General features: G+C 47.4%; 1 protein-coding gene across 1 annotated transcript in view; it reads left to right on the top strand.

Moving 5' to 3' along the window:
- LOC124027459 (vacuolar protein sorting-associated protein 13B-like) overlaps nucleotides 1-12,500 on the top strand; it is a gene marked incomplete at both ends in the record, with an annotated part of 41,558 nt that overhangs the window by 28,716 nt on the left and 342 nt on the right. Inside the window, 4 exons of the mRNA XM_046339884.1 lie at nucleotides 3,790-3,885; nucleotides 9,637-9,759; nucleotides 10,995-11,157; nucleotides 11,407-11,900. Coding sequence (XP_046195840.1) covers nucleotides 3,790-3,885; nucleotides 9,637-9,759; nucleotides 10,995-11,157; nucleotides 11,407-11,900 — 876 coding nt within the window. The remainder of the gene's footprint in view (nucleotides 1-3,789; nucleotides 3,886-9,636; nucleotides 9,760-10,994; nucleotides 11,158-11,406; nucleotides 11,901-12,500) is intronic.

The raw sequence follows: 12,500 nt of genomic DNA, 5'->3' as shown, positions 1-12,500 counted from the left end.
GGGAGGAGAAGAGGGAGGAGAAGAGAGGGAGGAGAAGAGAGGGAGAGAGAAGAGGGAGGAGAAGAGAGGAAAGAGAGCAGAGGGAGGAGAAGAGGGAGGAAAGAGAGGGAGGAGAAGAGAGGGAGAGAGAGAGCAGAGGGAGGAGAAGAGAGGGAGGAGAAGAGAGCAGAGGGAGGAGAAGAGAGGGAGAGAGAAGAGAGGGAGGAGAAGAGAGGGAAGAAGAGAGAGCAGAGGGAGGAGAGAGAGAAGAGAGGGAGAGAGAGAGGGAGGGAAGAGAGAGGGAGGGAGAGAGCAGAGGGAGGAGAAGAGAGCAGAGGGAGGAGGAGAAGAGAGAGGAGAAGAGAGCAGAGGGAGGAGAAGAGAGGGAGGGAAAGAGAGCAGAGGGAGGAGAAGAGAGGGAGGAGAGAGCAGAGGGAGGAGAAGAGAGGGAGGAGAAGAGAGGGAGGAGAAGAGAGGGAGGAGAGAAGAGGGAGGAGAAGAGAGGGAGGAGAAGAGAGGGAGGAGAAGAGAGAGGAGAGAGAGAGGAGGAGAAGAGAGGGAAAGAGAGAAAGAGGGAGGAGAGAGAGGGAGGAGAAGAGAGGGAGGGAGGAGAAGAGAGGGAGGAGAAGAGAGGGAGGAGAGAGAGGGAGGAGAAGAGAGGGAGGAGAAGAGAGGGAGGAGAAGAGAGGGAGGAGAAGAGAGGAAAGAGAGAGCAGAGGGTGGAGAAGAGAGGGTGGAGAAGAGAGGGTGGAGAAGAGAGGGTGGAGAAGAGAGGGTGGAGAAGAGAGGGTGGAGAAGAGAGGGTGGAGAAGAGAGGGTGGAGAAGAGAGGGTGGAGAAGAGAGGGTGGAGAAGAGAGGGTGGAGAAGAGAGGGAGGAGAAGAGAGGGAAAGAGAGAGCAGAGGGAGGAGAAGAGAGGGAGGAGAAGAGGGGGAGGAGAGCAGAGGGAGGAGAAGAGGGGGAGGAGAGCAGAGGGAGGAGAAGAGAGGAAAGAGAGAGCAGAGGGAGGAGAAGAGAGGAAAGAGGGAGGAGAAGAGAGGAAGGATGAAAGTGGTTCCATCAGTAGAATAATAAGGTGCAGCTGCTCCAGTCTGTTCTGACCTGCACCTGCTTCCTGTGTTAGTCGAAACGGTGGGACTGAGCTGCACCCAGCCAGCCATCACACCTCTCTCTCCCCCCGGCCAGACCCTCCTTACCCCCTCTCTCCTCTCTCCCCCTGACCAGACTCTCCTCACCCCCCTGACCACACTCTCCTCACCCCCCTCCCTCCTCTCTCTCTCCGGAGAGTGTTTGTGTTGTTCAGAGACCTCCACTCAGTCTGTGTGTTGTTCAGAGACCTCCACTCAGTCTGTGTGTTGTTCAGAGACCTCCACTCGGTCTGTGTGTTGTTCAGAGACCTCCAGGGTCTGTGTGTTGTTCAGAGACCTCCACTCAGTCTGTGTGTTGTTCAGAGACCTCCACTCAGTCTGTGTTGTTCAGAGTCAGTCTGTGTGTTGTTCAGAGACTCAGTCTGTGTGTTGTTCAGAGACCTCCACTCAGTCTGTGTGTTGTTCAGAGACCCAGAGACCTCCACTCAGTCTGTGTGTTGTTCAGAGACCTCCACTCAGTCTGTGTGTTGTTCAGAGACCTCCACTCAGTCTGTGTGTTGTTCAGAGACCTCCACTCAGTCTGTGTGTTGTCCTGAGACCCAGAGACCTCCACTCAGTCTGTGTGTTGTTCAGAGACCTCCACTCAGTCTGTGTGTTGTTCAGAGACCTCCACTCAGTCTGTGTGTTGTTCAGAGACCTCCACTCAGTCTGTGTGTTGTTCAGAGACCTCCACTCAGTCTGTGTGTTGTTCAGAGACCTCCACTCAGTCTGTGTGTTGTTCAGAGACCTCTACTCAGTCTGTGTGTTGTTCAGAGACCTCCACTCAGTCTGTGTGTTGTCAGAGACCTCCACTCAGTCTGTGTGTTGTTCAGAGACCTCCACTCAGTCTGTGTGTTGTTCAGAGACCTCCACTCAGTCTGTGTGTTGTTCAGAGACCTCCACTCAGTCTGTGTGTTGTTCAGAGACCTCCACTCAGTCTGTGTGTTGTTCAGAGACCTCCACTCAGTCTGTGTGTTGTTCAGAGACCTCCACTCAGTCTGTGTGTTGTTCAGAGACCTCCACTCAGTCTGTGTGTTGTTCAGAGACCTCCACTCAGTCTGTGTGTTGTCCTGAGACCCAGAGACCTCCACTCAGTCTGTGTGTTGTTCAGAGACCTCCACTCAGTCTGTGTGTTGTTCAGAGACCTCCACTCAGTCTGTGTGTTGTCCTGAGACCTCCACTCAGTCTGTGTGTTGTTCAGAGACCTCCACTCAGTCTGTGTGTTGTTCAGAGACCTCCACTCAGTCTGTGTGTTGTTCAGAGACCTCCACTCAGTCTGTGTGTTGTTCAGAGACCTCCACTCAGTCTGTGTGTTGTTCAGAGACCTCCACTCAGTCTGTGTGTTGTTCAGAGACCTCCACTCAGTCTGTGTGTTGTTCAGAGACCTCCACTCAGTCTGTGTGTTGTTCAGAGACCTCCACTCAGTCTGTGTGTTGTTCAGAGACCTCCACTCAGTCTGTGTGTTGTTCAGAGACCTCCACTCAGTCTGTGTGTTGTCCTGAGACCCAGAGACCTCCACTCAGTCTGTGTGTTGTTCAGAGACCTCCACTCAGTCTGTGTGTTGTTCAGAGACCTCCACTCAGTCTGTGTGTTGTTCAGAGACCTCCACTCAGTCTGTGTGTTGTTCAGAGACCTCCACTCAGTCTGTGTGTTGTTCAGAGACCTCCACTCAGTCTGTGTGTTGTTCAGAGACCTCCACTCAGTCTGTGTGTTGTTCAGAGACCTCCACTCAGTCTGTGTGTTGTTCAGAGACCTCCACTCAGTCTGTGTGTTGTTCAGAGACCTCCACTCAGTCTGTGTGTTGTTCAGAGACCCAGAGACCTCCACTCAGTCTGTGTGTTGTTCAGAGACCTCCACTCAGTCTGTGTGTTGTTCAGAGACCTCCACTCAGTCTGTGTGTTGTTCAGAGACCCAGAAACCTCCACTCAGTCTGTGTGTTGTTCAGAGACCTCCACTCAGTCTGTGTGTTGTTCAGAGACCCAGAGACCTCCACTCAGTCTGTGTGTTGTTCAGAGACCTCCACTCAGTCTGTGTGTTGTTCAGAGACCTCCACTCAGTCTGTGTGTTGTTCAGAGACCCAGAGACCTCCACTCAGTCTGTGTGTTGTTCAGAGACCTCCACTCAGTCTGTGTGTTGTTCAGAGACCTCCACTCAGTCTGTGTGTTGTTCAGAGACCCAGAGACCTCCACTCAGTCTGTGTGTTGTTCAGAGACCTCCACTCAGTCTGTGTGTTGTTCTCCACTCAGTCTGTGTGTTGTTCAGAGACCTCCACTCAGTCTGTGTTGTTCAGAGACCTCCACTCAGTCTGTGTTTGTTCAACTCCACTGTCTGTGTGTTGTTCAGAGACCTCCACTCAGTCTGTGTGTTGTTCAGAGACCTCCACTCAGTCTCTCTGTCTGTCTCTCTCTCTGTCTCTCTCTCTCTGTCTCTCTCTCTGTCTCTCTCTCTGTCTCTCTCTCTCTGTCTCTCTCTCTGTCTCTCTCTCTGTCTCTCTGTCTGTCTGTCTGTCTCTCTCTCTCTCTCTCTGATTTTCTGGTGTTTAAAGTGAAGTATTACATCTCTCCAGGGCCTTGTTCTGTGAGATCCCAAAGAGATGTTGACTTTGTTTATCAACCATGTTTCCCCCCTCTCTATCTGTGTGTGTGTGTGTGTGTGTGTGTGTGTGTGTGTGTGTGTGTGACCAGTTGACAGAGATGCAGACGGAGAGCAGTTACTACAGTCCTCAGAAGATGAAGAGCAGGGAGGGGCTCAGTCTGGATTTGGAGGGGATCGCCATGGAGGTAATGATCCTTCTGGGTCTGCTCTGTTCTACACACAGAGACACACACAGAGACACACACAGAGACACACACAGAGACACACACAGAGACACACACAGAGACACACACACAGAGACACACACAGAGACACACACAGAGACACACACACAGAGACACACACACAGAGACACACACACAGAGACACACACAGAGACACACACACAGAGACACACACACAGAGAGACACACACAGAGAGACACACACAGAGAGACACACACAGAGAGACACACACAGAGAGACACACACAGAGAGACACACACAGAGAGACACACACAGAGAGACACACACAGAGAGACACACACAGAGAGACACACACAGAGAGACACACACAGAGAGACACAGAGAGACACACACACAGAGACACACAGAGAGACACACACAGAGAGACACACAGAGACACACAGAGACACACAGAGACACACTATAACAGACTGTAATCTCGTCCCTCACTGTGACTACACTATAACAGACTGTAATCTCATCCCTCACTATAGCAGACTGTAATCTCATCCCTCACTATAGCAGACTGTAATCTCATCCCTCACTATAACAGACTGTAATCTCATTCCTCACTATAACAGACTGTAATCTCATCCCTCACTATAAGACTGTAATCTCATCCCTCACTATAACAGACAGTAATCTCATCCCTCACTATAACAGACTGTAAACTCATCCCTCACTATAACAGATTGTAATCTCGTCCCTCACTGTGACTACACTATAACAGACTGTAATCTCATCCCTCACTATAACAGACTGTAATCTCATCCCTCACTATAACAGACTGTAATCTCATCCCTCAATATAACAGACTGTAATCTCATCCCTCACTATAACAGACTGTAATCTCATCCCTCACTGTGACTACACTATAACAGACTGTAATCTCATCCCTCACTATAACAGACTGTAATCTCATCCCTCACTATAACAGACTGTAATCTCATCCCTCACTATAACAGACTGTAATCTCATCCCTCAGTATAACAGACTGTAATCTCATCCCTCAGTATAACAGACTGTAATCTCATCCCAGTATAACAGACACTCACTATAACAGACAGACTGTAATCTCATCCCTCACTATAACAGACTGTAATCTCATCCCTCACTATAACAGACTGTAATCTCATCCCTCACTATAACAGACTGTAATCTCATCCCTCACTATAACAGACTGTAATCTCATCCCTCACTGTGACTACACTATAACAGACTGTAATCTCATCCCTCACTGTGACTACACTATAACAGACTGTAATCTCATCCCTCACTATAACAGACTGTAATCTCATCCCTCACTATAACAGACTGTAATCTCATCCCTCACTAAAACAGACTGTAATCTCAACCCTCACTAAAACAGACTGTAATCTCATCCCTCACTATAACAGACTGTAATCTAATCCCTCACTATAACAGACTGTAAACTCATCCCTCACTATAACAGATTGTAATCTCGTCCTTCACTGTGACTACACTATAACAGACTGTAATCTCATCCCTCACTATAACAGACTGTAATCTCATCCCTCACTATAACAGACTGTAATCTCATCCCTCACTATAACAGACTGTAATCTCATCCCTCACTATAACAGACTGTAATCTCATCCCTCACTATAACAGACTGTAATCTCATCCCTCACTATAAAACTGTAATCTCATCCCTCACTATAACAGACAGTAATCTCATCCCTCACTATAACAGACTGTAAACTCATCCCTCACTATAACAGATTGTAATCTCGTCCCTCACTGTGACTACACTATAACAGACTGTAATCTCATCCCTCACTATAACAGACTGTAATCTCATCCCTCACTATAACAGACTGTAATCTCATCCCTCAATATAACAGACTGTAATCTCATCCCTCACTATAACAGACTGTAATCTCATCCCTCACTGTGACTACACTATAACAGACTGTAATCTCATCCCTCACTATAACAGACTGTAATCTCATCCCTCACTATAACAGACTGTAATCTCATCCCTCACTATAACAGACTGTAATCTCATCCCTCAGTATAACAGACTGTAATCTCATCCCTCAGTATAACAGACTGTAAACTCATCCCTCACTATAACAGACTGTAATCTCATCCCTCACTATAACAGACTGTAATCTCATCCCTCACTATAACAGACTGTAATCTCATCCCTCACTATAACAGACTGTAATCTCATCCCTCACTATAACAGACTGTAATCTCATCCCTCACTATAACAGACTGTAATCTCATCCCTCACTGTGACTACACTATAACAGACTGTAATCTCATCCCTCACTGTGACTACACTATAACAGACTGTAATCTCATCCCTCACTATAACAGACTGTAATCTCATCCCTCACTATAACAGACTGTAATCTCATCCCTCACTAAAACAGACTGTAATCTCAACCCTCACTAAAACAGACTGTAATCTCATCCCTCACTATAACAGACTGTAATCTAATCCCTCACTATAACAGACTGTAAACTCATCCCTCACTATAACAGATTGTAATCTCGTCCTTCACTGTGACTACACTATAACAGACTGTAATCTCATCCCTCACTATAACAGACTGTAATCTCATCCCTCACTATAACAGACTGTAATCTCATTCCTCACTACAACAGACTGTAATCTCATCCCTCACTATAACAGACTGTAATCTCATCCCTCACTATAACAGACTGTTATCTCATCCCACACTATAAAACTGTAATCTCATCCCTCACTATAACAGACAGTAATCTCATCCCTCACTATAACAGACTGTAAACTCATCCCTCACTATAACAGATTTCAATCTCAGACTGTAATAACAGACTGTAATCTCATCCCTCACTATAACAGACTGTAATCTCATCCCTCACTATAACAGACTGTAATCTCATCCCTCACTAAAACAGACTGTAATCTCATATAACAGACTCATCCCTCTATAACAGACTGTAATCTCATCCTCACTATAACAGACTGTATCTCATCCCTCACTATAATAGACTGTAATCTCATCCCTCACTATAACAGACTGTAATCTCATCCCTCACTATAACAGACTGTAATCTCATCCCTCACTATAACAGACTGTAATCTCATTCCTCACTATACCAGACTGTAATCTCATCCCTCACTATAACAGACTGTAATCTCATTCCTCACTATACCAGACTGTAATCTCATCCCTCACTATAACAGACTGTAATCTCATCCCTCACTATAACAGACTGTAATCTCATTCCTCACTACAACAGACTGTAATCTCATCCCTCACTATAACAGACTGTAATCTCATCCCTCACTATAACAGACTGTAATCTCATCCCTCACTATAACAGACTGTAATCTCATTCCTCACTACAACAGACTGTAATCTCATTCCTCACTATAACAGACTGTAATCTCATTCCTCACTATAACAGACTGTAATCTCATCCCTCACTATAACAGACTGTAATCTCATCCCTCACTATAACAGACTGTAATCTCATTCCTCACTATAACAGACTGTAATCTCATTCCTCACTATAACAGACTGTAATCTCATTCCTCACTATAACAGACTGTAATCTCATCCCTCACTATAACAGACTGTAATCTCATCCCTCACTATAACAGACTGTAATCTCATCCCTCACTATAACAGACTGTAATCTCATTCCTCACTATAACAGACTGTAATCTCATCCCTCACTATAACAGACTGTAATCTCATCCCTCACTATAACAGACTGTAATCTCATCCCTCACTATAACAGACTGTAATCTCATCCCTCACTATAACAGACTGTAATCTCATTCCTCACTATACCAGACTGTAATCTCATTCCTCACTATACCAGACTGTAATCTCATCCCTCACTATAACAGACTGTAATCTCATCCTCACTATAACAGACTGTAATCTCATCCCTCACTATAACAGACTGTAATCTCATCCCTCACTATAACAGACTGTAATCTCATCCCTCACTATAACAGACTGTAATCTCATCCCTCACTATAACAGACTGTAATCTCATTCCTCACTATAACAGACTGTAATCTCATTCCTCACTATAACAGACTGTAATCTCATCCTCACTATAACAGACTGTAATCTCATCCCTCACTATAACAGACTGTAATCTCATCCCTCACTATAACAGACTGTAATCTCATCCCTCACTATAACAGACTGTAATCTCATCCCTCACTATAACAGACTGTAATCTCATCCCTCACTATAACAGACTGTAATCTCATCCCTCACTATAACAGACTGTAATCTCATCCCTCACTATAACAGACTGTAATCTCATTCCTCACTACAACAGACTGTAATCTCATCCCTCTGACCGTTCAGCTGTCGGTCCTTTATAAGCCTGTGTGATTATTCATCACATTTAAAGAGAGGCAGACACTCTTGGACCGAGGGGTGTTTTTAATTCTCTCTCTCTCAGTACGTTCATAAACTCTCTCCGGGCCACTCATCTAATTCAGTGGAATTCACAGCTCAGGACCAGACCTCGGCCCAGATCCTTGATCCCTGTTCCCCTCGGCGTCAAAGATATTTTTATACCTTATTCTCTGGGATACTGATTTCCTGGGTCTCTGGCCGGTCTCCCAAAGTAATGGAACAGATAGGAGGGGGGAGGGGAATGGTTAAACAGGGAACGAGGAGGAGGAGGAGGAGGAGGAGGAGGAGGGCCGTGGAGGCAGGGAGAGGAGAATGGTTAAATGGGGTACGAGGAGGAGGAGGGCTTGGAAGCAGGGAGAGGAGAGGAGAATGGTTAAATGGGGTACGAGGAGCAGGAGGAGGAGGGCTTGGAAGCAGGGAGAGGAGAGGAGAATGGTTAAACAGGGAACGAGGAGGAGGAGGAGGAGGAGGAGGGCTTGGAAGCAGGGAGAGGAGAGGAGAATGGTTAAACAGGGAACGAGGAGGAGGTGGAGGGCCGTGGAAGCAGGGAGAGTAGAGGAGAATGGTTAAACAGGGAACGAGGAGGAGGTGGAGGGCCGTGGAAGCAGGGAGAGGAGAGGAGAATTAAACAGGGAAAGCAGGGCTTGTAATTATTCAAACATAAGGTTTTATTGGTGTGGTTCGGGGAAATCCACGGTAAGCAAGGCGAACCACACTTAGGGTTGCCTCCTAAACGGCACCCTATTCCCTACATAGTGCACTACTTTTGACCAAAACCCCTATGGCCCTATGGGCTTTGGTTAAAAATAGTGCACTATATAGGGAATAGGGTGCCATTTGGGGCCAGCTGGTGGTTCCAGACTGCTACAGCAGATTGAGAGTGGTGGCCTTCATCTGTCCCAGGTCTTTTATAAAGACATAATGGCGTTGTAACTTCACCGCCACCACAGAGTAACACTGCCACACTCTAATCACAGTCAAAGAGCCTTGTTCCTGATCGGCCAATGATACGGGCTCTTAAACCGTGTACCACAGGTGGTTTCATTCCTTTCTGTGAGTGGAAGACGTTAATTATGGCCTGTTTTGAGACCGCTCTTCTCCACTGTAGGGAAGGTTCCTCAGTCTGTCTCCATTTTCCCCGGGAGCCCAGTGGCCTGATCACTCTCTGAAGCTCTCCAAACTTCCTCTCTTCTCTTTCTCCTCTCTTTCTCTTTCTCCTCTCCTCTCCTCTCCTCTCCTCTCCTCTCCTCTCCTCTCCTCTCCTCTCCTCTCCTCTCCTCTCCTCTCCTCTCCTCTCCTCTCCTCTAGGTGCTGATGATGGGGGAACCCTTCTTCGACTGTCAGATCGGCATCGTGGGCGTCCGGGCGCTCTGCCTGAAAGGCATCATGGGAGTGCGGGACTTTGAGGAGAACTTGAACAGACGGGAGGAGGTAAAGAACTAGGCTGATCTTCCTCAACTCTCCTTCCTCAAACCTCCTCTCCTTCCTCCTTCCTCAAACCTTCCTCTCCTTCCTCAAACCTCCTCTCCTTCCTCCTTCCTCCCTCTCCTCTCCTTCCTCAAACCTCCTCTCCTTCCTCCTTCCTCAAACCTCCTCTCCTTCCTCCTTCCTCAAACCTCCTCTCCTTCCTCCTTCCTCAAACCTCCTTCCTCCCCCTCCTCCTCTCCTTCTCCTTCCTCAAACCTCCCTCCTTCCTCAAACCTCCTCTCCTTCCTCCTTCCTCAAACCTCAAACCCTTCCTTCCTCTTCCTCAAACCCCCTCCTCTCCTTCCTCAAACCCCCTCCTCTCCTTCCTCAAACCTCCTCTCCTTCCCCTCCTCTCTCCTTCCTCAAACCTCCTCTCCTTCCTCCTTCCTCAAACCTCTCTCTTCCTTCCTCTCCTTCCTCAAACCTCCTCTCCTTCCTCCTTCCTCCCTCTCCTTCCTCCTTCCTCCCTCTCCTCTCCTTCCTCACCCTCCTCTCCTTCCTCCCTCTCCTCTCCTTCCTCACCCTCCTCTCCTTCCACCCTCCTCTCCTTCCTCCCTCCCCTCTCCTTCCTCACCTTCCTCTCCTTCCTCACCTCTCCCTCCTCACCCTCCTCTATTAGTTATAGTTATAGTTATTAGTCTCATAGTTAAAACTATGACTGTGTCAGTATGTTCCTATACTGTGATTGATTGTCTGTCCTCTCCTTCCTCACCTCTCCTTCCTCCCCCTCCTCTCCTTCCTCTCCTTCCTCACCTCTCCTTCCTCCCCCTCCTCTCCTTCCTCTCCTTCCTCCCTCTCCTCTCCTTCCTCACCCTCCTCTCCTTCCACCCTCCTCTCCTTCCTCAACCCTCCTCTCCTTCCTCCTTCCTCAAACCTCCTCTTCTTCCTCTCCTTCCTCTCCTCCCCCTCCTCTCCTTCCTCACCTCTCCCTCCTCACCCTCCTCTTTTAGTTATAGTTATTAGTCTCATAGTTAAAACTATGACTGTGTCAGTATGTTCCTATACTGTGATTGATTGTCTGTCCTCTCCTTCCTCCCCCTCCTCTCCTTCCTCTCCTTCCTCACCTCTCCTTCCTCTCCTTCCTCACCTCTCCCTCCTCACCCTCTATTAGTTATAGTTATTAGTCTCATAGTTAAAACTATGACTGTGTCAGTGTGTTCCTATACTGTGATTGATTGTCTATCCTCTCCTCCTCCCAGGATGCAGTGTTCTTCAGCTGTGGAGAGAGTCTGAGCAGTAAAGGCATGACCTACCTGACCAACTCCCTGTTCGACTACCGCTCTCCAGAGAACAACGGGGTCAGAGCAGAGTTCATCCTGGATTCCACCAATCACAAGGTCAGAACTCACACAGGCCTTTATAGTGCACAATAATTATCATGGTATTACACATTACTCCTTTATACTGTATCTGTACCTCAACCTGTTAGTCCTCATCAACCTGTTAGTCCTCATCAACCTGTTAGTCCTCATCAACCTGTTAGTCCTTGTCAACCTGTTAGTCCTCATCAACCTGTTAGTCCTCATCAACCTGTTAGTCCTCATCAACCTGTTAGTCCTCATCTACCTGTTAGTCCTCATCAACCTGTTAGTCCTCATCTCAACCTGTTAGTCCTCATCAACCTGTTAGTCCTCATCTACCTGTTAGTCCTCATCTACCTGTTAGTCCTCATCTACCTGTTAGTCCTCATCAACCTGTTAGTCCTCATCAACCTGTTAGTCCTCATCTACCTGTTAGTCCTCATCTACCTGTTAGTCCTCATCTACCTGTTAGTCCTCATCAACCTGTTAGTCCTCATCAACCTGTTAGTCCTCATCAACCTGTTAGTCCTCATCTACCTGTTAGTCCTCATCAACCTGTTAGTCCTCATCAACCTGTTAGTCCTCATCAACCTGTTAGTCCTCATCAACCTGTTAGTCCTCATCAACCTGTTAGTCCTCATCAACCTGTTAGTCCTCATCAACCTGTTAGTCCTCATCAACCTGTTAGTCCTCATCAACCTGTTAGTCCTCATCAACCTGTTAGTCCTCATCAACCTGTTAGTCCTCATCAACCTGTTAGTCCTCATCAACCTGTTAGTCCTCATCAACCTGTTAGGGCAACCTGTTAGTCCTCATCAACCTGTTAGTCCTCGTCAACCTGTTAGTCCTCATCAACCTGTTAGTCCTCATCTACCTGTTAGTCCTCATCTACCTGTTAGTCCTCATCAACCTGTTTGTCCTCCTCAACCTGTTTGTCCTCATCAACCTGTTAGTCCTCATTAGTCCTGTTTAACCCTATGCTGACCCCCTGTCTCTTCAGGCCTGTTTAACCCTATCTGACCTGTTGTCCTCTTCAGGCCTGTTTAACCTGTTATGTCCTCATCAACCTGTTAGTCCCCTGTCAACCTCTTCAGGTCTGTTTAACCCTATGCTGACCCCTGTCTCATCAGGCCTGTTTAGTCCCTATGCTGTCCTCCCCCTGTTAAGCTGTCCTCATCAGGCCTGTTTAACCCTATCTGACCTGTTGTCCTCTTCACCTGTTTAACCCTATGCTCCCCATCTTCACCTGTTTAACCCTATGCTGACCCCCCTGTCTCTTCAGGCCTGTTTAACCCTATGCTGACCCCCCTGTCTCTTCAGGTCTGTTTAGCCCTATGCTGACCTGTCTCCCCCCTGTTAGTCCCCCTGTCTCTTCAGGTCTGTTTAACCCTATGCTGACCCCCT

The sequence above is a fragment of the Oncorhynchus gorbuscha genome, unplaced genomic scaffold, assembly GCF_021184085.1.
Source record: "Oncorhynchus gorbuscha isolate QuinsamMale2020 ecotype Even-year unplaced genomic scaffold, OgorEven_v1.0 Un_scaffold_3252, whole genome shotgun sequence".
In the NCBI taxonomy this organism is placed as follows: domain Eukaryota; kingdom Metazoa; phylum Chordata; class Actinopteri; order Salmoniformes; family Salmonidae; genus Oncorhynchus; species Oncorhynchus gorbuscha.
Note: the sequence above shows the minus strand (reverse complement) of the source record. Positions and strands in the feature narration are given on the sequence as shown.